The 27,541-nt window shown below is 36.3% G+C and overlaps 1 protein-coding gene across 22 annotated transcripts in view; it reads left to right on the forward strand.

The window, feature by feature from the left end:
* HEATR5B (HEAT repeat containing 5B) overlaps positions 1 to 27,541 on the forward strand; it is a 111,833-nt gene that overhangs the window by 18,931 nt on the left and 65,361 nt on the right. For 14 of the 22 annotated variants that reach the window (XM_078349492.1, XM_035272807.3, XM_002757857.8 and 11 more), the window contains 12 exons: positions 1,271 to 1,426; positions 2,185 to 2,435; positions 4,814 to 4,925; positions 6,126 to 6,278; positions 7,931 to 8,030; positions 8,349 to 8,458; positions 9,449 to 9,612; positions 10,929 to 11,104; positions 14,575 to 14,680; positions 17,312 to 17,502; positions 23,025 to 23,184; positions 25,507 to 25,696. In XM_078349492.1, coding sequence (XP_078205618.1) covers positions 1,271 to 1,426; positions 2,185 to 2,435; positions 4,814 to 4,925; positions 6,126 to 6,278; positions 7,931 to 8,030; positions 8,349 to 8,458; positions 9,449 to 9,612; positions 10,929 to 11,104; positions 14,575 to 14,680; positions 17,312 to 17,502; positions 23,025 to 23,184; positions 25,507 to 25,696 — 1,869 coding nt within the window. Of the gene's footprint in view, positions 1 to 1,270; positions 1,427 to 2,184; positions 2,436 to 4,813; positions 4,926 to 6,125; positions 6,279 to 7,930; positions 8,031 to 8,348; positions 8,459 to 9,448; positions 9,613 to 10,928; positions 11,105 to 14,574; positions 14,681 to 17,311; positions 17,503 to 22,062; positions 22,102 to 23,024; positions 23,185 to 25,506; positions 25,697 to 27,541 lie in introns of all 22 variants that reach the window. The other 8 variants (XM_035272809.3, XM_035272810.3, XM_035272805.3 and 5 more) reach the window with 1 other exon arrangement.

A 27,541-nucleotide genomic window follows, 5' to 3' on the forward strand; every position in this document is an offset into this window, starting at 1 on the left:
AAAAAAAAATTTAATTACAGTCCCCAATTTATTAATCTGTTATATCCTATTATTCTGTATTATGCATTTTATAGTCTATTAATTCATAATGAATGCAAAAAATAAGAAAGTTTTACTGTCTAAAGATTCTTAATGTTAAGGTCATAAATTCATTATTTAATTTTTTTTTTTTGAGATGGAGTTTCACTCTTGTTACCCAGGCTGGAGTGCAGTGGCGTGATCTCGGCTCACCGCAACCTCTGCCTCCTGGGTTCAGGCAATTCTCCTGCCTCAGCCTCCTGAGTAGCTGGGATTACAGGCACGCACCACCGTGCCCAGCTAATTTTTTGTATTTTTAGTAGAGACGGGGTTTCACCATGTTGACCGGGATGGTCTTGATCTCTTGACCTCATGATCCACCCGCCTCGGCCTCCCAAAGTGCTGGGATTACAGGCGTGAGCCACCACGCCGGCCTATTTAATTTTTTTTAATCCCGAAAGCAGAATTAAAAATAATAATACGTATTGGGGATTCGTGGACCAGAATGCATTCTCAATTAGTAATTTGGCAAGGGATCTTTAGTTGTCTCTTATCAAACAATTTCAATTCTAGTGGAAGTTAAAAGATTGGGGTAGTGGGCAGCAAGACTAATTAATGGGAACTTTTAGAAACATTCCAGTAAGAAGTTCTTAAGGCATTTTCCTTATAGATCCATTTTCTGGTCAGAAATTTGACAGATACCTCTAATATATTAGAGCACTTAAAGTAGCAATGGTAAGAAAGTAATAATAGCTGCTAACATTTGTTGAATGTGTATTGTGGGCAGCATTGTGTTAAATTCTTTATATGCACTGAGTTTTTAATCACTGCAATTTGAAATAGTCATGTAAGCCCATTAACAGATAAGGAAGTTGGGACAGAAAAGTTGAATATCTTGCCCAATGTCATATAACTCACATAACTAGTAGAATTGGGATTTGAACCTGAATCTTCTTTCTGCAGTATCTATGCTTTTGTACACTCGATTGCTACTGCTTGCTAAAATTAGGTTATATTTCTGGAAGCAGTCAAAGATATATCTCAGCATATATTTTAGCCTTATCGTAAAGTCATTAAACTGTTAAGTCATTTCATTGTTTAGTTCTACAAGTTTTCCACTGAGAAATAACTTCATAGGGTTTTTAACACTCAGACATCAATTGGTATGGCTAAAATCATAAATTGTATAGACCAAAAAAATCATATTGCACTTCAATTCTCCTATGTCAAAGACACGATTCTGTATTTCCAGAAGCAGTAGTGAATGACACAAGTGGAGAAAACAAATCTGGCGCAGCAGACATTGCAGCAAGCCAGCATGTGATGGTCTGTGCCCTCCAGGAACTCGGGAGCCTGGTGCAGAGCTTGAATGCCACCGCATCCCCTCTTATTCAAGAAGCATCTATAGGTATGACATTCAGTTACTTGCTACCATGTTTTTTCACTTTTTCAAAGTCCTAAGGAGTTGATATTTAACTCCTGATAGTTGCTTATCATCATCATTAGCACCTCAGATCATCAGGTTTTACTTAAATTAAGATTCATTGTGATAGGCCAGGCGTGGTGGCTCATGCCTGTAATCCTAGCACTTTGGGAGGCCCAGGTGGGTGGATCACTTGAGGTCAGGAGTTTGAGACCAACATGGTGAAACTCCATCTCTACTAAAAATACAGAAATTAGCCAGGTGTGGTGATTAGTGCCTGTAATCTGCTTGGGAGGCAGAGGTAGAATCTCTTGAGCCCAGGAGGCATAGGTGGCATTGAGCCAAGATTGTGCCACTGCACTCCAGCCTGGGGGATAGAGTGAGTCTCAAAAGAAAAAAAGATTCCTTGTGAAGAATATTGAATTAAATGATTAAATAAAGTTTTGGAACACAAAAGCAGTTATGATTGCTTTTTTTAATAAAAATTGACTAAAATTTGTTGAAGACTTCTATTAAGTTTTACATCAGCATTGGATATAATTGTATTATGTTCTTCATAGAAAATGTTTCTTTGAAGTACTCTACTGCTTAGGAATAATATACATAGTTTTGGGCAAAGTTGTGGATCTATGTTTGTGAAATCACGGTGATTGTGATTTCGATTATTGTTTTTTAGATAGTCTTTGAGATTCTGAAATCATTCGACTTCATTAAAGAGTAATATTTTGATTCTTCCTTTTTAGGACTTTTGGAGATTGTGACTTCAGTGCTTCTTCATCCAAGCATGGCTGCTCGACTTGCTGCTGCGTGGTGTTTGCGCTGTGTGGCTGTGGCATTGCCTTTCCAGCTGACACCATTTCTAGACAGATGTGCAGAACGGCTCAACAACTTGAAGACCTCACCAGAAGCTGTTAGCGGATATAGTTTTGCAATGGCTGCTTTGTTAGGTGGAGTACATCAGTGTCCTTTGGGCATTCCTCATGCCAAAGGAAAGGTATGACAGAGATCTTAGATTTGTGAATGCTGTCACGTGGGCTTTGGTCTTTATAGGAAAGCTGCTGTGTTTAATGTTGAACAGGGTGATCAAATAACAGTTTTACTATGTTAATACAAAATGTAGTATTCCTAATATGGGGTTAACAGACCCTAGTTGTAATTAGATATTTAATTCTAATGTAAAGATAATAGATTTTGTCTAAGTATAGTAACATGTTTTTTTAGAGGGAAAGAAAAAGAAAACCAGCCTAGGCAACGTAGTGAGACCCCATCATTACAAAAAAATAAAAATAGCCAAGCTTTGTGGTTTTAGCTACTGGGGAGGATGAGTTGGGAGGATCACTTGAGTCAGGAGTCTGAAATTACAATGAGCTATGAACATGCCGCTATCCTCCACCTTGGGTAACAAAGCAAAACCCGCCCTGTCTCAAAAAAAAAAAAAAAACCCCAACTTTATACTAATACAGAAATTATTTGAAAGGCAGAGCTTTTCTTTCACCTTTTAGAAATAAGAGTTCACTTTGCTATATATTTTTAAAATGTCAGGAAAATATGCTATTGCCATATTTACCATTTTGATAATGTTTAATAAAAATTGAGTGTCTTTAATAAATCACAGTGGGGCATGGTGGCTCACACCTATAATCCCAACAGTTTGGGAGGCCAAGGCAGATGGATCATTTGAGGTCAGGAGTTTGACACCAGTCTGGCTAATACGGTGAAACCTTGTCTCTGCTAAAAATACAGAAAAATTAGCTGGGCATTTTGGCACATGCCTGTAATCCCAGCTACTTGGGAGGCTGAATCAGGAGAATTGCTCGAACCTGGGAGGCAGAGGTTGCAGTGAGCTAAGATTGCGCCACTACACTCTAGCCTGGGTGACAGAGTGATACTCCATCTCAAAAAATAGAATAAAATATGCATAACTTTTTTTCTCTTTTCTTTTTTCTAATTCTACTATCATGTTTTTCTTCTCAGTAAGTGTTTATATAAATATTTGAAACTTTACATGGGAGGATTGGGGCTAGAGTTTTAAATTTTGATTTTTTTTTTCTGAGACATTAAGCCCAGGTCTATTCATATGAGTTGCATAGCTACCAATGAAATCCACACTTCCTTCTCACTTTGTCATACAATTGCTTTCTCATTCTTCTCATCTTCCTCACACTTTTCATCTTCCTCTCACCTCCCATCTTCCTCACACCACTTTCATATTTTACATTTGCCCAGAAACCCTTAGGGACTATCCAGCACTCGGAGAGTAGAATATAATCTCCTTTGGTAAACTAGTTCCTCATAATTTGACTCCATTTTGTCCATTCATTCTAATTTCCTGGTGCTCTAATTGGATTAGTCATCTTGCTTCCTTCCCTGGCCTTTTTCAGCTTCTGTGCCTTTGCTCTGCTAACCTCTTATTCAGCTGTACCAAATTTATATCTCTTTATTTATAGGCCTAATTCAAGTACCATCTTATTTATGAAATCTCTTCAAAACGTTAATACAGCAAAGTACTCAGAACAGTGTGAGCCTGTGCAACCACTAAATAAATGCTATCATTATTGGCACTATTATTCTACATTCAAAGATTTGTTGAACTCCTATTATGCATCTGCCATTGAGCTAACCTTGCTTGTGCGTGGTGGCTCACACCTGTAATCCCATTGCTTAGGGAGGCTGAGGCTGGAGGATCACTTTAGGTCAGAAGTTTGAGACCAACCTAGAAAACACAGCAAGACCTTGTCATCCGAAAAATAAAAAACAAAAATTTTTAAATTAGCTGAGTGTGTTGGCATGTACTTGTAGTCCTAGCTACTCAAGAGGCTAAGGTAGGAGGATCCCTTGAGCCCAGGAATTTCAGGTTACAGTGAGCTGTGATTGTGCCACTGCACTCTAGCCTGGGTAACAGCCTGGTAACCTTGTCTCTAAGAAACAAACAAATAAATAAGCTAATCTTTTGGAGTTTACAATCTTAGAGAAGACACAGGAAAAATGAGAAGTGGACTTGTCGCATGATCAAATGACAAAGTAGTAGTAGCACAAATGCTGTATTAACTGATTTTATCCTTGCAAGGCCGAGATAGGCATTCCTGTTATTTCTGTTTTACCAATGAGGAAAGTGAGGTCCTAGATGAGAACGTGAGTAAATGAGCGGAGATGGCATTTGGCCCTAGAGCTTGTCCTTAACTACTACACTGTTCTGAGTCTCTTTCAGAGCCATTGGTGCAGACAAGACTGACCAGATTTTGATGTTTCCCTTTCAAAACATGCTAATAATGCAAAAAGACAACTTCTCTTAAATAAAGTATGCTAGTTATCTGTTTCCTTTTAAAATTTAACTTGTTTGAATTAAAATCCAATTCTAAACTTTTCTTACAGATGGTAGTTAGTATTGCTGAAGATCTTTTACGAACTGCTGCCCAAAATAGCAGGCTATCTTTACAGCGCACCCAAGCTGGCTGGCTTTTACTTGGAGCACTTATGACTTTAGGTATAATTATATTTGAGTAGGATTTTGTCTTATACTATAACAGTAAGCCTGTAAAACAAATTTAATTTAAAAGTATTAAGCTTCACATTCTAGACTTTCATTGAGGTTGTAAAATGATAAAGATGTTTTCCTCCAATTGCTAGTAGATTTCTCTTTTTGGTAATTCTTGTTTACGTACATTTAAAGAGAAAGCTGTTAGCAAAGTTTCACCTTTACCATTAAAATAACCATTGTCTACCTGATAAGTTTAGTGTTTATGAAAAGAAAAGAAAATATGAGGGGAAATTACATCCCCTAAGTGAAAAGCAGAAATTTGATTTTAGGAGAGTGGTAAAGTCACATTTAATCGGAATTCTTAGTGCTGCTTTTCTGGGGTAACCCTCCATGTGTTTCACTCTTAAGTACTATGACAAATCTGCAATACAGGCAAAATTTAACATCGTACATAGGGCGAAAATACCTATTATTGTGATGAGGTATATTCATATTTTAGTTCATAAGTTTAGCTGCTGCTGTAAAAAGTATGCGCATATGTGTATTACAAAGTTATGACACAGTTCTAAGCATCTATGTATTGGAAATTAAACTTTAACCTACTTTTCTTAAGAAAATAAAAAGTGGCAACTCAGTTCCAGAAGTTTATGTTAAGTATGTTAAGTGGTATGCTAAATGAATTATTTAGCAATATAAATATAAGTTCCTAGGTCTGAATATATTGATTCTCCATGAAACTAAATTAACCATATCAGTTGCCCCCAAAACTGAGGAATATGTATATGTATGTGTGTGGGAGTAGGTGTGTCTCTTTATGTACACATATATTTATGAAGACCTCACAGAATGTGTCCCAGATATATTTTATTGATAATATGTAACCTAGCATTCTCAATACAGTTGGGAAATTCTTTAAAAATTGCTTTTTGTGTATTTTATGCTTGAATTCTAAAAATATTGATAGTTTAAGATTAATTTTATGCATTGATCTATATTTTAATCAGTGAATAAAGTTTGAAAAATCTAATTTTAGAGATAAAAATAGAGTGAAATGGCAGATATTGTTAAATATCAGTATTTTATTTTATCTCTAAAATTACATAAAGTTTGTGTTGGACTCACTTTCCTTGACAAGTGAAATTCTCAAGGTATGTTTGTAAGGTATGTTATACATATATGGATTCGTATTCTCATTTTCTTGGTTAGGACCATCTGTTGTTCGTTACCATCTGCCCAAGATGTTGTTACTGTGGCGAAATGTTTTCCCACGTTCCTTAAAGGAATTGGAAGCTGAGAAGGCCCGAGGCGATTCTTTTACGTGGCAGGTAACTTTGGAAGGTCGTGCTGGAGCTCTATGTGGTAAGAACTGAAAGGATTGTGCTTTCAGAATATTATGATATTACTAAAATATTTGTAAAGTAAAAGAAAAATCACTATTTTAGTTTTCTATTTTATTACTAAATTATTACTATTAATTTAGTACTAAATTTACCACTCCATCACTATTTTAGTTTTTTATTTTACTAAAATATTTGTAAAGTAAAAAAAAAAAAAATTACTGTTTTATATTTTATTTTACTAGGTAATGATAAATTCATAGGCTTTTAGATTTAGAAAGAAACTTTATAAATGATCCACTTTAGTTTGCTAATTTTGTAATAAAAGTGAAACCGAGATTCTGAAAAAGTGTTTAGACCTGGTGTTAAGACAGGAGCTAGAACCCAGGCCCCTTATTCCCACTTGTTGCTATCTTACCTGTCAAAGAAGCACTGAGTCATCACATTAAAAAAGAAAAATACTCAACAGGTATTTAAAAGAAAGAAACTCAGGATTACCAAAGTTACTGCATTGCAGTTAGTCTTCTCATAATGGAGAAACAGCTGTTTTTTCACATCCTTATCAAATCTACAAACCTTAATTTATTTTTCAGATATCAACATTACAAAAATTATGGATACAGTTGTTTTTGTCTGGGAGTTAACAGCTTACAGGAAATGCTCAGGTTTTGTTTCATTTGAGAACTAGAATGACATTGGATGTCCCAGTTTTTTTTTGGTTTATTTCAGGGTGAAAACTTCCTTTTTACCAAACTGGGAGAGAGATACACATTTAACCACAAGGGCAGCCAGGCAAGGGGGCAACATCTTGCTCTTACATCTAGAAGGTCTTTTAGTATTGGCTTTATTGCTAAAGGGCCAATAAAAATATTGCTTCTCACCAGACCATTTTTGTTTATATACATATATATTTACATAAATATATGTGAAAATTGAAAATGCAAAAACATATGTAGTAGCTGGGTGTGGTGGCTTACGCCTGTAATCCCAGCACTTTGGGAGGCCGAGGCGGATGGATCACTCTCAGGAGTTCAAGAGCAGCCTAATCAATATGGTAAAACCCTGTCTCTACTAAAAATATAAAAATTAGCCAGGTGTGGTAGTGTGCACCTGTAGTCCCAGCTGCTTGGGAGGCTGAGAGGAGAATTGCTTGAACCTGGGAAGTGGAGGTTGCAGTGAACTGAGATGGCACCACTGCACCGCAGCCTGGATGAGAGCAAGACTCCGTCTGTCAAAATATATATATACACACACACACACACACACACACACGTAAAAATTGCAAAAATATATGTAATATATGTAAAAAATTCATGTAAATTTTAAGGCATTGTTTATATACACAAATGTGTATGTTTATAAATAATGCCTTAAAATTTTTTTCTTTGTAGTCATCTGAATTCCTATGGGAAGGATTGTAGTCCTCCGAATTTTTACCCACAGAAATCACTCTAATGTATCTTCTCTTCCTCCTTTTTTCTGTCCACCTTTTTTCTAGCATTTTTCATGATTTTTCTTTGTAGTTGTTGCAAGTTTTTCTTTTCGTTCGACATAGTTTCAGAACCTTATGTTACAATAATTATTATAAGTGTCTTTAATATTTATACAATTTTATAAATTAAATCAGGTTCACAAAAGCTACTCCAAATCTGTCCTTTTAAAAATTTTGTCTAGCCATGAGGAGCTTTGTTGCACATTGTCCTGAGCTCCTAACTGAAGATGTGATTCGAAAATTGATGACACCTATTGAATGTGCCATGACTATGATGTCACAGTAAGTAAGCAATTACGACAAGTTCATACCCTGTTTTATATATTAATAATATACTTCTTAGCCGTATTTTGTGCTTTCTTCTAGAATCATCTAGGAAACATGTAAAACTTTATTTTTGTAATGTAACTTTAAAATTTACAGCAATGGTGTAGATTGAAATACAGTTATATCTTAAAGTGTTTTGTTACAGTAAAGATCACAAAATAAGCTAAAATGAAAATGTAGTACTTTAGCAGTACATTGATACATTGCTAAAAAAAATTTATAAGTAAAACTTATTCTGGTAAGTCAATACCAACTATGTTTTTGATATTTTAGCATTCCGTCTGTAATTAAAGCCCATGGAGCTCATCTGAAAGCTAGTGCTGCAATGGTCCGTTTAAGACTTTATGATATCTTGGCTTTGTTACCTCCAAAAACTTATGAAGGTAAATAAAAAATTTGTGGTATCTGATAAAAATTCTTCTTTACAGTTCTTCACAGTATTATAGAGTCTGACCAAGGCTCTCCCACTGACTTACTGTGCAAAGGCAGGCCACCATTTTATTTTTCTTCATGTAGAGTAGCTGACACTTGTTGACTATTTACTGTGTTCTAAGTCTTGTTTTTAGCCCTTTGTATGTAGTAGCTCCTTTGACTCTAATGTAATTTATGAGACCATTAGTCCAGTTTTTTTTTTTTTCCATTAGTCCAGTTTTATAGATGAAGACTCTCAGATTGAGAGAGGTAAAGAAATGTAACTTACCCAAGACTTAGAGCTAGTTAAGTGGCAGAGATTGGACTCAAATCTAGCTAGTTTATCTTCAAAGTGTGTACTTTTAATTAATACATTGAAATGCTTCATATAATATAGCCAATAATTCAAGGATCTAGAGGGAGAAATCAAATATTGTATAAAATATTAATAGTAAAACCATTGACTTCTTTCCAGTATAGTCATGCTGAAGAATTTTGGTGTGCTTTGATTCATTATTTGAACATTATTGGGCAGTAAATAATAGATAATAATCATATCACATTTAATATATTTTAAATAAAGTATCTTTGTTTGTGTATGGTGTATGTGTTTGAGACAGGGTCTTGCTGTGTTGCAGTGATTGGTCTTAAACCTCTTGAGCTCAAGCAGTCCTCTTGCCTCAGCCTGCTGAGCATGCTATGGCATGGGTCTCTCTTTTCTCTATTTGAGTTTTTTGCTTATTTTAAATAATTTGGGCTAAAAGACATAATATAATATATGAAAGGATATACCATATTATATATTTTAAAAACCAGCATTTAAATGGTTAATACAGATTTTTCTAGAAGAGAACAGGAACGTAATTATTGTATTCCTCTTGAACATGTTGCAGGTCTTGTGGGCAATAATAATTTTTATAAAAGTTATTCTTTTTAATCTGACCCAAAGTTCTGTTTTTTAGGATCTTTTAATGCACTTCTTAGAGAACTGGTAGCAGAATTCACTTTGACTGACAACTCAGCCAACACAACTACTTCCCTCCTCAGATCCCTCTGCCATTACGATGATAGTGTTCTTCTTGGTTCTTGGCTTCAGGAAACTGATCATAAATCAATTGAAGACCAGGTAATGAATCATCCAGGGAAATGGAATACCAACTGAATCTAAAACAATGGTCCTATTATACATTGCAACTTAAAAAGAAAATAGGATATAGAAAGGTTTAATCTCCGTTTAGTGTTCTTAGACACTTAAAGATGGCATCCTGGTGGTAGATAGTGAAAACAGTTAAACAGGAAGAGTTAGAATTCAGAAAATTGTCTTTATTTAATATTCTTTGTATTTAGGTACCCTGTAGTGGCTGTGATAAAGATCAGTTTTAACTGCTTTTTAGTTACTGGTATTTTGTTTTGTTTCCTTTTAGTTTGTTTTGTTTTGTGACAGGTTGGAGAGGAATGAGTTAGTAGGCTAAAGATTTAGAACTTCGGCTGCGCATAGTGGCTCATACCTGTAATCCCAACACTTTGGGAGGCCGACGAGAGTGGATTGCCTGAGGTCAGGAGTCCGAGACCAGCCTGGCCAACATGGTGAAACCTTGTCTCTACTGAAAATACAAAAATTAGCCAGGCGTGGTGGTGTGTGCTGGTAATCCCAGCTACTCGGGAGGCTGAGGCAGGGGAATCACTGGAACCCGGGAGGCGGGCTGCAGGGAGCCGAGATCATTCCACTGCACTCCAGCCTGGGTGACAGAGCAAGACTCCATCTCAAAAAAAAAAAAACTTCTTTTGCCCACTGAATGCATTATTTCTTGTGTACTTTTTAAAAAGAGTGATTAAAGCCCCATTTAAAATAATTGTGGGTTTAAATTCTTGCTCATATTGTTCACACAATAAGGTGGGTAGTGTATAGATGTTTTCGAATGAATAAAGCTTTTCTTAAAATTGTATAAGGTGTTACTGATGGTTTTTTTTTTTTTTTTGAGATGGAGTTTTGCTCTTGTTGCCTAGGCTGGAGTGCAATGGCGCAATCTTGGCTTACTGCAACCTCCGCCTCCTGGGTTCAAGCGATTCTCCTGCCTCAGCCCACCCGAGTAGCTGGGATTACAGGCATGTGCCACCATGCCCGGCTAATTTTTTGTATTTTTAGTAGAGACGGGGTTTCACCATGTTGGCCAGGATGGTCTCGATCTCTTGACCTCATGATCCACCCACCTCAGCCTCCCAAAGTGCTGGGATTACAGGCGTGAGCCACCGCGCCAGGCCGCACTGATGGTTTTTTAATGACCAATTTATGTTTTTGTCTGTTTTCAAATGTTCAGATCTAATCGTTCTTTTTTTGTTGCCTTTTCTTCTTTTTCCTCTGCTCTACTCCTCATTCTCAGTGTTTAATAAGTAGATTTCCTAAAGTAGATTTTGAATAATTTTTATTTCACTCTTTTGCAGCTCCAGCCAAACAGTGCATCTGGAAGTGGGGCTCTGGAGCATGATCCTTCCTCCATTTATTTACGGATACCTGCTGGAGAAGCAGTACCAGGTCCCCTCCCTCTCGGAGTCTCAGTCATTGATGCTTCTGTGGCTCTTTTTGGTGTAGTGTTTCCTCATGTTTCCTATAAACATCGGTTAGTATTAAGTCAATCAGGTAATTTTTGTTAAGTGTGAATTATATTAAACAGATTTTCTCATCCCAGTTAACTCTGCAGTAAAGTGAGTTATTATAATACTTAAACAGTGCTCTTACAGATTTACTAATATAAGTGACACATACATGATAAAAAAAAATTGCATGAAAATTCCACATAATTTGAGATTGTAAGATTTGACCCTATGTACTAACATCTGATATCCATTGTTTTGTGGGCTGAATATTGTGTAACAGGATTTTCATTATGCATGCTGGAATGACAACTGTTGGCAAAAAATAAATTCATTATAATAGTTTGTTTGATAGAAGGGTTTGACTATATCTTTAGTTAAGGACATCAGTTCGCTAAGCCTGTTGACTTTGTTGTTGAGAAGTAAATGGGTGAAAATTCCACTCCCTAGTAACATTTGTGAGGTGTCAAGTCTAGAAACTAACATAATTGGTTCTTTTTGTAATGGAAGCATTTTGGTTTGCTATATTCTGTATCCAGGGACACTGTTCCTAGCTTTAGTAGGCAGTTTGTATATTGTGATTTTCCCAAAAGGAAAACAGAAATAAATTAATACAAGACCATCACTGACAACTTAAAAGCTTTACAAAATTAAAATGCCTTGAAAATATTGTTGAGTCTGATGTGGTGGCTTACACCTGCAATCCCAGCACTTTGGGAAGCTAAGGCAGGAGGATTGCTTGAGCACAGGAGTTTGAGACCAGCCTGGGCGACATAGTGAGACACTCATATCTACAAAAATTACAAAACAAAAAATGCTGTGTTTGTATAAAAGATATCTTTAACTATGTAGGTTACTTGATTGTTTTTTAAGAAGAAAAAAAGTTTAAATATGAAACTTTACGCAAATATCTTTAAGAACGTTTGGTTGCCACATAAATGTTAAATGACATCAAAGGTGGAAGAATCTTATAAAGCATGTATTTTAATATGTTGAATTAAATATAATGAAATCTATATCTAAGAGTTTTTGGTTTATCCAGATTTATACAAATAGTTATGAAAGCTATAACTGAAATCTAGGATTATCTTAATTGTATATGATCACTTTTATGGAATAAAATGAAGTATAGGCCGGGCATGGTGGCTCAAGCCTGTAATCCCAGCACTTTGGGAGGCCAAGGCAGGCGAATCATGAGGTCAAGAGATCGAGACCATCCTGGCCAACGTGGTGAAACCCCGTCTCTACTAAAAATACAAAAAAATTAGCTGGGCCTGGTGGTGTGCGCCTATAGTCCCAGCTACTGGGGAGGCTGAAGCAGGAGAACTGCTTGAACCCGGGAGGTGGAGGTTGCAGTGAGCCGAGATTGTGCCACTGCACTCCAGCCTGGAACCTGGTGACAGAGTGAGACTCTGTCTCAAAAAAAAAAAAAAAAAAAAAAGATGAAGTATAAATAAATACATTCTATAAAAATGTAACATAAAATCAATAACACAAATATCCAGCAGTAGAGGGATAAGTGAATAAATAATAGAAAGTCCATTATCTGTAGAGACAATGTTTTGATATCAGAAGATGCTCATGATACAATGTTAAATTAAAAAGGTAAAATAAAAAGCAAGAAGTGATTCTACTTTGGTTTTTAACCAGCAGGCTGTACGGCTTAGTGTATTTACTGCTGTCCTTAGTGCACTAAAGGTACTTACTTTTAAAAGTTTTTTAAAGTACATCAAAATGTGCACATATTCACATACATCTGAATCTGTATATCTTCATGTGAGTTTTGAAGAATGCTTTGACCTGAGACCTGTGGATTATTATAAATTGAGCTTAAATCTGTACAGCAGCATCAGGGACATTTTAATTTCCAACTTTAGGTCATAATTGTCTTAGAACTAAATCCCACTTCCTTGAATTCCTTTGTTTCACATCATTTCTTTTTAGAAGAATGCTCTCTCACTCTCTTTTGATGAACATCTTCTAAAATGGGCCGGGCATGGTGGCTCATACCTATAATCCCAGCAATTTGGGAGGCCAAGGCAAAGAGATCACCTGAGGTCAGGAGTTCAAAACCAACCTGGCCAATGTGGTAAAATCCCATCTTTACTGAAAATACAGAATTAACTGGGTGTAGTGGCACACACATGTAGTCCCAACAACTAGGGAGGCTGAGGCAGGAGAATCCTTTGAGCCCAGGAGGTGGAGGTTACAGGGACCCAAGATCACCCCATTGCTCTCCAGCCTAGGCAACAAGAGCAAAACTCAGTCTCAAAAAAAAAAAAAATAAATAAAGGCTGGCACAGTAGCTCATGCCTGTAATCCCATCACTTTGGGAGGCTGAGGTGGGTGGATCACCTGAGGTCGGTAGTTCGAGACCAGCCTGACCAACATGGAGAAACCTCATCTCTACTAAGAATACAAAATTAGCTGGGTGTGATGGCACATACCTGTAATCCTAGCTACTCAGGAGGCTGAGGCAGGAGAATGGCTTGAACCCAGGAGGCAGAGGTTGTGATGAGCTGAGCAATTGCACTCCAGCCTGGGCAGCTAGAGTGAAACTCCATCTCAAAAAAAGGAGAGAAAAAAATCACCTAAAATGGGCATAGACATTTTTTTTTAATAAACCGATTCTTTTGTGTGTGTGTTAAATAATATAAAAAACAATTCATTTCTGGTTTTTAAATTTTAAAAAATTAACCAAAGCTATATCTTTGAACTTTCCCAAAAGCGTCTGAGGCTAGGACATAAGGTACTATTCTAAGAGTATTTTTAGAAAAGGAAAAAGAATTAAACTACATTTAACATTTTCTAACTTAAAAATCTTCCACAGAGATACAATTAATGATTGCTACCTGTACAAGGAATCTTGAGCATCTACTAGATGCCAGGCACTTTGTTGGACACTGCTGTTAATGTTGAAGACCACTGCAATTGTGACCTTATTCTGTTAATTGAAACTTAATATCTAGTCTCTTGTTTTGTTTTTATTTATTTATTTATTTATTTATTTATTTATTTATTTTTGAGACGGAGTTTCACTCTCGTTACCCAGGCTGGAGTGCAATGGTGCGATCTTGGCTCACTGCAACCTCCGCCTCCTGGGTTCAGGCAATTCTCCTGCCTCAGCCTCCTGAGTGGCTGGAATTACAGGCACGCACCACCATGCCCAGCTAATTTTTGTATTTTTAGTAGAGACGGGGCTTCACCATGTTGACCAGGATGGTCTCGATCTCTTGACCTTGTGATCCACCCGCCTCGGCCTCCCAAAGTGCTGGGATTAGAGGCTTGAGCCACCATGCTCGGCTCTTGTTTTATTTAATAACCACATGTCCATATAATCATTTGGGAGAAGGAGATCTCGTTTGGACTAGCTTTAGGAATGAAATAGAAAAGAGAGAGCATGGGGAATTACTTGCTAAACAATTAACTTATCTGTTTTTGAGCCATATTGGAATAAAATGCTTCACTGATGTGATTTTTTTTCCTGTTGTTGTAGATTACAAATGTTGGATCACTTTGCCGAATGTGTTAAACAAGCTAAAGGTGTCCGCCAGCAGGCTGTGCAGCTTAACATATTTACTGCTGTTCTTAGTGCCCTAAAGGTATTTATTTTTAAAACATACTATTCTTAAAAAAGATTTTAATTAATGCATTTAATAAGCCAGACATGGCAAGATTATTATAATGTGTATATGTTTATCACTTGGTAACTATGCCTTTATATTAGCTTAATGAAATTACTTGAAACTTTATATTAGGCTCAGTGTAGTTAAATAAGTGTTTTCTATTTTAGTGTTGTTAAAGTTTATGTTTCAATTTGAACTTCAGATTTTACAAGTGCCAATAAGTTCTTTCAGAATTTTCAAAGATGTTCAATGAATGAAATCTGATATTCTGCTGAAGGTTAACTAAATAGAGCTGAAGCTTGATTTGTGGTTTAGTTCATAAATCCTGTGAGGCAGTGTTATATAGTTGAAAGAATGTTGCATTTAGAGATTGTGTTCTAGTTAAGCTCTTGTAGGTTTGTGTCCAGAGTAATTTCTTTAACCATTTTTACCCTTTGTTAAATTGTAGTTTCTACAGGTATGAAGTAGAATACAGTAGTCCCTTCCTTATCCGCAGTTTTGCTTTCTACAGTTTCAGTTACCTGTGGTCAACTATGGTTTGAAAATGTTAAATGGAAAATTCCAGAAATAATTTATAAGTTTTCAATTGTGTACCATTCTGAATAGCATGATTAAATCTTGTACTGTCCTGCTCCATCTTGCCCTGTCCTGCCTAGGATGAGAAACATCCCTTTGTGCAGTAATTTCGTGCTGTTTACCCTGCCTGTCTGTTACAGTCACTTAGTAACCATCTCTCAGTTATCAGATATGCTGCTGTGGTGTGGCAGTAGGTATATTCAGGTAACCCTTACTTTACTTACTTTACTTCATACTGGCCCCAAAGTGCAGAAGTAGTGATTCTGGAAACCTGGATATGCCACAGGGCAGCTGTGAAGTGCTTCCTATAAGTGAATAAGAAAAAGTTCTCAAGAAGGAAAGAAAAAAATATATGCCGATGTTACTGAGATCTACAGGAAGAACAAATCTCTCTGAAATTGTGAAGAAGGAAAGAGGAATTTGTATTATTTTTGCTGTCCTTTTACAAATTACAAAAATTATGGCCACAGTGTGTGATAAGTGCTTAGTTAAAATGGAAAAGGCATTAGGTTTGTGAGTGGAAGACATGAACAGAAACGAGTTCCTATTGACAGCAGTCAGGCTCCGAATCTCATGGTTTCAGGCATCCAAGTTGGGCCTTGGAATGTGTCCCCTGTGGAAAAGAGGGGACCACTGTTAAAAATATTTTGCCTATCTCATAGAGCTCATGCATCATACTAGGCACTCTTTCATAATGTATTTTAATACTTTTTATATTATTCAGTGCTAAGCTTACTGTATTGTTTTAAAATGGTAGCAAATATGTGTTTGCATGAGTGTGTCTTAAGTTATACTTAGGACATTGATTATAGAAATATAGGTTTAGGCCATTTATATAACCGTTAGTATATACCCTGTGAAGAGACCATCAACTAATTTGGACCTGTGAGTGTTTTAAAAAAGGAATGGAGTGGTCATAGTTTCCCTCAATGATTGGGAGAATAGTGAACCGACTGTAATAATACTGTACAGATTACACTTTTCTTCATAGATTTACTAATGCCTCCGTTGTACTTAACATTTTTCCCATGCAATATGACTTGGATTTGTAGTCTCAAATAAGTAAATTAAGTTCCAGGACAGTAAGTACAGCTAGAACAAAGATAGTGACATTTAATGTGTTGAACAAACTACTTCAGCATTCGGTTACTGATTATTTTTACCTCATTTTGTTTTTAGATGTATGTTGATTATATTCTTTAAGTCTTGTCTTCTGTGAAATTTTTATGTAAACTATTCAAAGTTTCATCCTCATCAAGTTTCATACTCATTCCTCTTTCCAAATATTTGCCATTGATTCTGAAATCACTTTTTTGTTAAAGATTTCTTAAAAGATAGAACCAATCCATTTAATGGCTTGTGCTCTGTTTCATAACAGGTGAAATAGGAGAATGTTTCCTTAGAGTGATAAATTTCAATCAGTTAAATAATGGCTGATTTAATAATACAGTGTCCTTTATATATGTAAGCAACTTTTAAGTACTAATCTTTGAATAGTGACACTTCCTGCAATTAGGGAGTGTTTTAGGGCCAGTCAGACTATGACTATGTTATAGATCACGTTCTGAAACCATATTTAGGAATTACCATGAATTTAACAGTTACAGATTCTAGGCATTAGTATATACATGGGAAAATTGGCTGACAAAAATAACGTATGAAGATGTATGTATATTTTTGAAAGACTTCAGCATGTATTTTTCTTTTATTTAATATGAATTGTAAGGCCAGGTGTGTCTGTAATCTCAGCACATTAGGAGGCTAAGGTAGGGCAGACTGCTTTGAGTTCAGGAGTTTGAGACCAGCCTGGGCAACATAGATTTTTTAAAAATTAACCCAGCATGGTGGCACGCGCCTGTAGTCGCAGCTACTCAAGAGGCTGAGGTGGGAGGATTGCTTGAGCCCAGGAGGTCAAGGCTGTAGTGAGCAGTGATTGTGCCACTGCACTTCAGCCTGGGCAAGGGAGCAAGACTTTGAGTTAAAAAGCAAAAAAATCATATTGCTGTCTTTTTTTTTTTTTTTTAAATGTAGGGCTTAGCTGAAAACAAAAGTACTTTAGGACCTGAAGAAGTTCGTAAATCTGCTCTGACACTGGTTATGGGTGCTCTTGACAACCCAAACCCCATCTTACGTTGTGCAGCTGGGGAGGCTCTTGGAAGAATGGCTCAGGTGGTTGGAGAAGCAACTTTTATTGCTAGAATGGCCCAATATAGCTTTGACAAGTAAGTGGGTTTCTTTACTAACAAGTAAGTTTCATATGTAGGCAAAGATGTCTTTTAAATAATAATTAACCGGAGTATATATTTTCCACTTGGTATATAGCATGTGATAATATTTTGTGGGGTTTTTTGTAATGATCTCAATTTTTAATTTAGCAGTTAATTCAACTGTAGAATCTGGGACAGTTGTAATATGTTAGATACTTTCTGCGTGGAGAGAGCTTCTAATCCAGCTCTTGAATGTTGCTTAATGGAATCAAGAAAAATGTTGACTTCTCTCTGTTATGTTTATTCACTGAAGAGGTACTCTGAAGTCATTTTCTCTCCTCCTTGCCTTTCCTAGTCCTTTATCCTTTCTGTTAAGTATCCATTTTTTGGAATAAGCCATTCTTTTTCCAACTGCTCCAAGTTTATCACCTCTTAAATTATGACTGAAACAGAATAAAGTTAAGTATCAGGTTTTAAGGATTTTCTTATATGTTAATTATAAAGAGTGATCTCAGAGACCCAAATAAATAACATTAAGATGATGAGTTGCAGTTATTAGTGACTGTTCAGTTGTTAATTAAGTACATAAGTAGAGAAATTAAACATCAAGAGTTGTCAAGAACTGATACTTATGTAAATTATATCACTCTTAGCTATTATATATATATTGAGTATTAAATATACCAAACTATGTCATGATCATTAACAAAAGAGGAGTAGGAAGTAGAGGTTGTAAAGTAGTAGATCTGAAGCAAATGTATTTTCTTCAGGTATATCTGTGAATACCTTTCCTTGTCTTGTTATGTGAATGGCAGTTTGTTTGGTTATTGGATAATGCCCTAATGTATGGTTTGAATCACTAAGGATAATAGGAGCAGGCAGAGGACGGACAGTTAAAATATCATCAGACACTTAATCTTCTGCAGAATGATTGCTGCCATTCTCTAACAATAGATTAGTTTTCCTCTTTCCAGATATTTGCCGTTGATTATGAAATTGCTTTTTGTTAAAGATTTCTTAAAAGATAGAAACAATCTCAGTTATCCATTTAATGGTTTGTGCTCTTTTCATAACAGGTGAAATAGGAGTATGTTTCTTTAGAAAACTCTTGAATGGTATTTATGTGTCTTTGGCCGGGTGCATTGCCTCCTCCCTGTAATCCCAGCACTTTGGGAGGCTGAGGTGGGTCGATCACTTGGGCCCAAGAATTTAGGACCAGCCTAGGCAACATGGTGAAACCCTATCTCTACAAAATAGAAATGAGCTGGGCATGGTGGCATGTAGCTGTAGTCCCAGCTTCTTGGGAGGCTGAGATGGAAGGATTGCTTGAGCCTGGGAGGTGGAGGTTGCAGTGAGCCAAGATCATGCCATTACTCTCCAGCCTGGGTGACAGAGCAAGACCTTGTCTCAAAAAAAAAAAAAAAAAAAAAAAATATATATATATATATGTATCCTCAATATCTGTAGGATACTATATTTATTTTGTACTTTGATGAAACACAAGGACATTTCATTTATTTATACCTGTCCAATTAATGGTTTACAAGTATTATCAGTGCTTAGCTTCCTTATCTTTTTCAAATCCTTAATTATGAACTGAAATAATTATTACAAAGATTTTATTACCCATTTTTTCACATTTTATTGGAAATTGGGATTTTTCTTAAATTCCATATGAAATGTTATAATATTTGGCAGCATTTTAATTCTTTTATACTGCTATGTAAAGTAATGGTACATTTTTTAAAAACTATATTGTCTTAGATTTGGCAGAATCTGCCTGTATTTTGGAAAAACTTCAGTCTTTTGCACCTTCATTATATTAGACTGTTTTCATCAACATCATCTCTTTTTTTTGCGACAGAGTCTCCTTCTGTCTCCAGGCTGGAGTGCAGTGGCATGAAGTCAGCTCACTGCAACCTTCGCCTCCAGGATTCAAGCAATTCTGCCTCAGCCACCCAAGTAGCAGGGACTACAGGCATATACCATCATGTCTGGCTAATTTTTGTATTTTTTTTTTAGTAGAGATGGGGTTTAACCATGTTGTTCAGGCTGGTCTCAAACTCTTGACCTCAAGTGATCTACCCATCTCAGCCTCCCAAAATGCTGGGATTACAGGCATGAGCCACCACACCCAGCCCTCAACATCATCTTTTGCTGTTATAATATTTGACTGTGAAACACTCAAATCACCTATACCTACAGGTCTGTCATCTATATTTGCACATTGAAATCTTATGCTAACTTAGCCTTAAGAGAGAAGTTCACAGAAATTAAGACAGGAATCATTCTATAAACTGTTCTAGGTTAATAGGGAGTACCTTCAATTGCTTAAGACCAGTTCGGATAAAAATAAAAATGTTTGATAGTTGAATTTGTTTCCGTTCAACTGAAAGTCATTTTGAGACCTCTGAGAAATGTATATTCTTATATCTCAGATTATTTATTGTGAATAGATGATTATCACTGTGAAAATTGATTCACTTTTTAGTTCACTAAACTTACTTTTTGAGAAATGATAACACAAAGGTAACTTTCTCATCTGTATAATGTTTAACATTCACAGATTGCATTTATTCTTAACTTCTTTATTCCTCAAAACAGCTGTTCTTTAAGAATAATAATAATTTCACTTAGCTAGAGAAGTGGAGGCTTAGAGAGGTAAAGATTACTTATCCAAGGATATAATATGTTAGAAAGCCCTCAGAATGATAATCCCTCATTAATGGGAGCAACATCCCTGACCCATCCTAAAAAAGCTTAAAAGCAAGCTTTGAAAAAATTAAACTGATTCTTAGCAGTAGCTTAACTGTATCCAGAATAAAACTCAGCAGTATTTAAAGGAATACAATAAATGGAGCAACTCAACATCATAAAATTCACAATATCCTGTATCCAATCAAAAATTACTAGACACGTAAAGAAGCAGAAAAATAAGACCTCTTACTTCAGAAAACACCAATCATGTTGATGAAATGAAAAATATGAAATTAGCAAATAAGAAGGTTAAAAGAGCTATTATAAATATGCTTTACATTTTCAAGGAAGTACAGGAAAACCTGAGCATGATATGAGAAAAGGAATTTGTAAAAACAGCCCAAAGGAAACTTCTAGAAATGTAAAGTATATGTATGAAATGAAAAGATACACTGGATGGTATTTACGGAGGATTAGACAATGAAGTAGGAAAAACAATTCGGTCACCTATATTTGCATATTGACGTCATATACCAGCTTAGAATTCAGACCAGAATTCACAGAAATTGAGAAAAGAATCATTCCACTGATGCTGAAGACATATAAACTCTCAAAAATGAGGCACAGAGAGAAAAAAACTGGAATAAAAAATGAACAGAGTCTCAATGACTTCTCAGACCAATGTCAAGCTGTGTAACATACATGTAGTTGAAATCTCAGCAAGTGAACTCTCATACATTGCTAGTAGAAATGCAAAATGGTGCAGACACTTTGGAAGATAGTTTGATGCTTTCTTATAAATGTAAATATATGCTTCTTTTTTGACCTAGCATTTCCACTTGTAGGTATTTACCTAAGAGAAATGAAAATGTATGTTCATACACTTATACTCAAACTTTTATAGTAGTTTTACTTATGAGAGCCAAAAACTGGAAAAGTATCCACAACTATCCATGATTGAATGGATAAATAGTGATGTATTCATAAATGGACTATTGCTCAACTATATAAAAAGAACAAACTACTTACATAATAAATTGGATGAATCTCAAAAGCATTATTCTATGTGAAAGAATCCATACACCAAAGACTATGTACTGTCTGATTTTATTTGTATGAAACTATATAAAAGGTAAAACTATAGTGATAGAAGACAGATCAATGATTGGCAGGATGTTGGGGGTAGGAATATGACAACAAAGAGATATAAGGGAACTTTTTGTGGTGATGAAAATGTTCTATATCTTGTGCTGTCTATATGGCAGCCACTAGCCACATACGATTATTGAGCAATTGAAATGCATCTTGCCCAAATTGATACACACTATGAGTGTGTAATACATATTGGAGTTTGAAGACTTAGTTCAAAAAAAGAATGTAAAATATCGGAGTAATTTGGTATATTGATTACATCTTGATATTTTAATATTTTGAATATGTTAGTCAAATAAAATTTATTGAAATTGATTTCAAGGCAGGTGGATCTTGAGACCAAAGGAGTTTGAGACCAGCCTGAACACTAAAGCAACTCTTTATTTCTATTAGAAAAAAAAGGAAAAACTTATTTCACCTGTTTCCTTTTTCTCTTCTGGAGTGTGGCAGCTAGAATATTTTAAATTACATATGTGGCTTCTGTTAGGGACTTCAAAAAAGTCCTCGGAAAAATAGAATGAAAAGATACAAATAAAAAATGTAATCTTTTTTCTCAACATAAGTTCCATCAGGTTTAAGAGACTTTTATAAGTGATGATGCCAGCCATTTAGTTCATCCCTAAAGAACTGAGAATCCTGGGAATTTAATCATGTTAATACAGTCTTTTTTATATTATTAACTAAAGAAAAATAAATACCCTTTAAATGTTTTTTTTTTGACATTAGGAAACAAAAAGTCATAAGAAGCCACATGAGGACCATAAGGTATTTGTCTGATGACTTCCCATTGAAACTCTTGCAGAATTGCCCTTGTTGTGGTGAGAGGAGTGAGTAGGGAACATGGTCATGGTGGAGAACTCTCTAGTGGAGCTTTCTCTGGCATTTTTCCACTAGAGCTTTGGCTAACTTTCTCAGAATACTCTTATAATGAGCGGATGCTATTGTTCTTTGGTCCTCCAGAAAGTCAACAAGCAAAATATGTTAAGCATTCCAAAAAACTGTTGCCATAACCTTTGCTCTTAACGAGTCCACTTTTGCTTTGACTGAACCACTTTTACCTCCTCGTATCTGTTGATTTGATTGCCACTGCACTCCAACCTGGGTGATAGAGCAAGACTCTGTCTCAGAAAAAAAAAGAAAAAAATGAGTTGCCAAATTTTCTCTAAAATTAAAATAGACTTTATTCTGTCCAATGTATGACTTTAACCAATTATTATTATTATTATTATTATTATTATTATTATTGAGACAGGGTCTGACTGTGTCACCCAGGCTAGAGTGCAGTGGCATGATCACAGCTCACTGCAGCCTTGACATCTCAGGCTCAAGCATTCCTCTCACTTCAGCCTCCCTACTTGCTGGGCCTACTGGCATGCACTGCCATGCCCAACTAAGTCTTGTATTTTTTTAGAAAGGGGAGTTAGCCATACTGGTCTTGAACTCTTTGGCATAAGTGATCCACCAGTCTCAGCCTCCCAAAGTGCTGGGATTACAGGCATGAGCCACCACACCCAGCTCCAGTTATTTTAAATTGAAGTTCTAACTCCTGTTAGGGTGTAGAGAAAAAAGTAATTGATTGTAATCTTTTCTTATTTCCCAAATAAATCCTGGTTTTGTGTGACTTATAAGGTTGTTGTTGTTATAGGGAAATAGCAAAATCAGTTCTTGAAGCATATTCTTTATTTCAGGTTGAAATCGGCTCGAGATGTTGTATCTAGGACTGGTCATTCATTGGCTCTTGGTTGTTTGCATCGTTACGTTGGTGGAATAGGCTCGGGACAACATCTGAAGACCAGTGTCAGCATTTTATTAGCTCTAGCACAAGATGGGACATCCCCTGAAGTCCAGGTATAGTTATTGATTTTTTTATTGTGAAAGTGTAGAATACTCTTTTTAGGAAAATTGTTTGCTCTATAAAATAAAAATGACTCTGGTAAGTTGTTAGGACAAATGTGTTAGGGTCTGTTTTTGTAATAGTACATAGCCAGATTTTGTTTATCAGCCTAGTCTTTTTTTTTTTTTTTTTTTTTTAATTTTTTATTTGATTATAGGTTTTGGGGTACATGAGCAGAGCATGCGAGACAGTTGCGTAGGTACACACATGGCAGTGTGCTTTGCTTTTCTTCTCCCCTTCACCCACATTTGGCATTTCTCCCCAGGCTATCCCTCCCCACCTCCCCCTCCCACTGGCCCACCCCTTTTCCCCCCAATAGACCCCAGTGTTTAGTACTCCCCTTTCTGTGTCCATGTGTTCTCATTTTTCATCACCCACCTATGAGTGAGAATATGCGGTGTTTCATTTTCTGTTCTTGTGTCAGTTTGCTGAGGATGATGTTCTCCAGATTCATCCATGTCCCTACAAACGACACGAACTCATCATTTCTGATTGCTGCATAATATTCCATGGTGTATATGTGCCACATTTTTCCAATCCAGTCTATTATCGATGGGCATTTGGGTTGATTCCAGGTCTTTGCTATTGTAAACAGTGCTGCAATGAACATTCGTGTACCTGTGTCCTTATAGTAGAACGATTTATATTCTTTTGGATATATACCCAGTAATGGGATTGCTGGGTCAAATGGAATTTCTATTTCTAAGGCCTTGAGGAATGGCCACACTGTCTTCCACAATGGTTGAACTAATTTACACTCCCACCAACAGTGTAAAAGTGTTCCTTTTTCTCCACATCCTCTCCAGCATCTGTTGTCTCCAGATTTTTTAATGATCGCCATTCTAACTGGCGTGAGATGGTATCTCAATGTGGTTTTGATTTGCATCTCTCTGATGACCAGTGACGATGAGCATTTTTTCATATGATTGTTGGCCTCATATATGTCTTCTTTCGTAAAGTATCTGTTCATATCCTTTGCCCACTTTTGAATGGGCTTGTTTGTTTTTTTCCTGTAAATCTGCTTGAGTTCTTTGTAAATTCTGGATATCAGCCCTTTGTCAGATGGGTAGACTGCGAAAATTTTTTCCCATTCTGTTGGTTGCCGATCCACTCTAGTGACTGTTTCTTTTGCCGTGCAGAAGCTGTGGAGTTTCATTAGGTCCCATTTGTCTATTTTGGCTTTTGTTGCCAATGCTTTTGGTGTTTTGTTCATGAAGTCCTTGCCTACTCCTATGTCCTGGATAGTTTTGCCTAGATTTCCTTCTAGGGTTTTTATGGTGCCAGGTCTTATGTTTAAGTCTTTAATCCATCTGGAGTTAATTTTAGTGTAAGGTGTCAGGAAGGGGTCCAGTTTCTGCTTTCTGCACATGGCTAGCCAGTTTTCCCAACACCATTTGTTAAACATGGAATCCTTGCCCCATTGCTTGTTTTTGTCAGGTTTATCAAAGATTGTATAGTTGTATGTATGTTGTGTTGCCTCCGGTGCCTCTGTTTTGTTCCATTGGTCTATATCTCTGTTTTGGTACCAGTACCATGCTGTTTTGATTGCTGTAGCCTTGTAGTATAGTTTGAAATCCGGTAGTGTGATGCCCCCCGCTGTGTTCTTTTTGCTTAGAATTGACTTGGCTATGCGGGCTCTCTTTTGGTTCCATATGAAGTTCATGGTGGTTTTTTCCAGTTTTGTGAAGAAAGTCAATGGTAGCTTGATGGGGATAGCGTTGATTCTGTAAATTACTTTGGGCAGTATAGCCATTTTCACGATATTAATTCTTCCTAACCATGAACATGGAATGTTTCTCCATCTGATCAGCCTAGTCTTAAAGTCTGTCTCATTCTGGGAATTTCACTCATTCCTGTATATTCCTTCAAACATATTTTCTTATAATTATTTATTATTCTGTGTATTTGTTTCCTCTTATTTTTGTCATTTTCTTAGATTTGTTAGATTGATCAAGTTTTTTTTTTTTAAATAAACTTCCTTCTCTCTCTTCCTATAATACCCCAACCTAGGTCCTGTGTCATTGGCTGAATCTTCATGTGGACCCTTTGAATATTTCGTTTTTGTTTTTTCTTTTTAGACATTATTATACATAAGTAAATATAACTACAGTGAAGACTAAGAGTGTGTGTGAAAATATCCTACAATCTTGATTTGCTACTTCACATTGATATACCTAAAAATATTAGGAGTTATATCTATGTAACAATTCAGTATCCTCAATTCAGTATACTCAAATTCTTCCTTACAACTAAAATGAAATTATATTTTATTCTAGACGTGGTCTCTTCATTCACTTGCTTTGATAGTGGATTCTAGTGGTCCGATGTATCGTGGCTATGTGGAACCAACATTATCTCTAGTTCTTACCTTGCTGTTGACAGTTCCGCCTTCACATACAGAAGTTCATCAGTGTTTGGGTCGATGCTTGGGTGCTATAATAACTACTGTTGGTCCTGAACTACAAGGTAAGTAAATCATCTGAAATTAAGGAACCTAGACAGATAACCACTCTCTTTAAATTTCCTGAATATCACCATCACATTGCTTGAAGAAATTTTGTAATAACAAGGACTATGTGCTGAATGAATACTTGGATTTACTGAAAGCCTGGCACTCAGCTTTTTACATGTGGCATTTTATTTAATGCCTACAACAAACCTATGACATGACAATGTTTTTTGAAGTTTTGAGCAGAGAAAACATTTTAAATGAAATTTTACTTGGATTCCCATGAAAACAAAGTTAACAATGGAGTTCCTTTGGCCTAGAGTGCTAACCACTTGTCTTCATGGACTTTCGCTTCATTTTTTTTTTTTTTTTTTGACCTCTAAGGATTAGGAACATAGTTTGAAAAACCACTGTCATAGGTAAATTTTATCTAAATTTTGTTTTCTTTTTTATAGAAGAAAAAGATATTAGCTAATTTTTTATGAGGAAGTAAACTGTGAGAAGATAAGTAATTTGCCTAGAGTTAGTCAACTTATGAGTGGTACATTTATGATCCTAAAGCCTGTGTTTGTACCACTTAATTCCACTGAACTAATTCTGCTAATGGTTAAATTTAACTCCCAGGTCAGCAAATTATTGTAAAGATATCCTGAATATATAAACTACTTTCAGAGTTTTCCTTTTTCTCTTTTTGTCATTTATTATATATGTTTTTAGAGGGTTGAGCTTTTAACATACATTATTTAATTCTGATAACAACCCAGAGATTGATATTATTTACAATTTACAGATGAAATACTGAAGCTGAGAGAGGTTAAGAACTTTTACAAGGTTTTGGAAACTAGCGAGTATTTGGAGTAAGAAGTGAAGCCCAGATCAATTTCCGTTGTCCACATTTTTTTGTTGTTGTTGTTTGTTTGAGTCTGTTGCCCAGGCTGGAGTGCAGTGGCTCAGTCTTGGCTCACTGCGACCTTTACCTCCTGGGTTCAAGCAATTCTCCTGCTTCAGCCTCCTGAGTAGCTGGGATTACAGGTGCATGCCACCACACCTGGCTAATTTTTTGTATTTTTAGTAGAGCAGGGTTTCACCATGTTGGCCAGGCTGGTCTTGAACTCCTGACCTTGTGATCCGCCCGCCTCAGCCTCCTAAAGTGCTGCGATTAAAGGCATGAGCCATCACACCTGGCCTTTTTTTTAAGAGATGGGTCTTGCTATGTTGCCCAGGCTGTTCTCAAACTCCTGGCCTCAAGCAATCCTCCCACTCCCGTCTCTGCCTCCCACAGTGCTGGGGTACAGGTGCAAACTTCCACACCCAGCCCATTGCCTGCATTCTTAATCCCTATGCTATGTTGCTTCCATTTTGACAGATATTTTTAAAAGAGAGAAAAAAGAAAAGGACTTAAAGAAAATGCTGGAAATTGAAAAATATGTGATTTTTTTTTTCAGGGAAACAGAGTCTTGTCCTGTCGCCCAGGCTGGAGTGCAGTGGTGTGATGTTGGTTCCACCTCCTACAACCTCTACCTCCTGGGTTCAAGCAGCTAACTTTTGTATTTTTAATAGAGATGGAGTTTACCATGTTGGCCAGGCTGGTCTCAAACTCCTGACCTCAGTCAGTTCATCCACCTCAGCCTCTCCAGATGCTGGTATTACAGGGAAAAATAGGTGATTTAAACAAGCCTCTTTTTTAGACCCATTGTCCTCTTTGGGAAAGTGAGAATGGTTCTTCTATGAATGTCACAGGGATGTGAAGAGGATAAATATGTGCCTTTGATTAAGCATAGGTGTTTATCAAGTATTTTCTAAGGTGATAATGATAAAGCAATGCATATAAAACTAGAATGTAGCTCTAATGTGATTTTTAT

This window comes from Callithrix jacchus, chromosome 14 (genome assembly GCF_049354715.1).
Source record: "Callithrix jacchus isolate 240 chromosome 14, calJac240_pri, whole genome shotgun sequence".
Classification (NCBI taxonomy): Eukaryota; Metazoa; Chordata; class Mammalia; order Primates; family Cebidae; genus Callithrix; species Callithrix jacchus.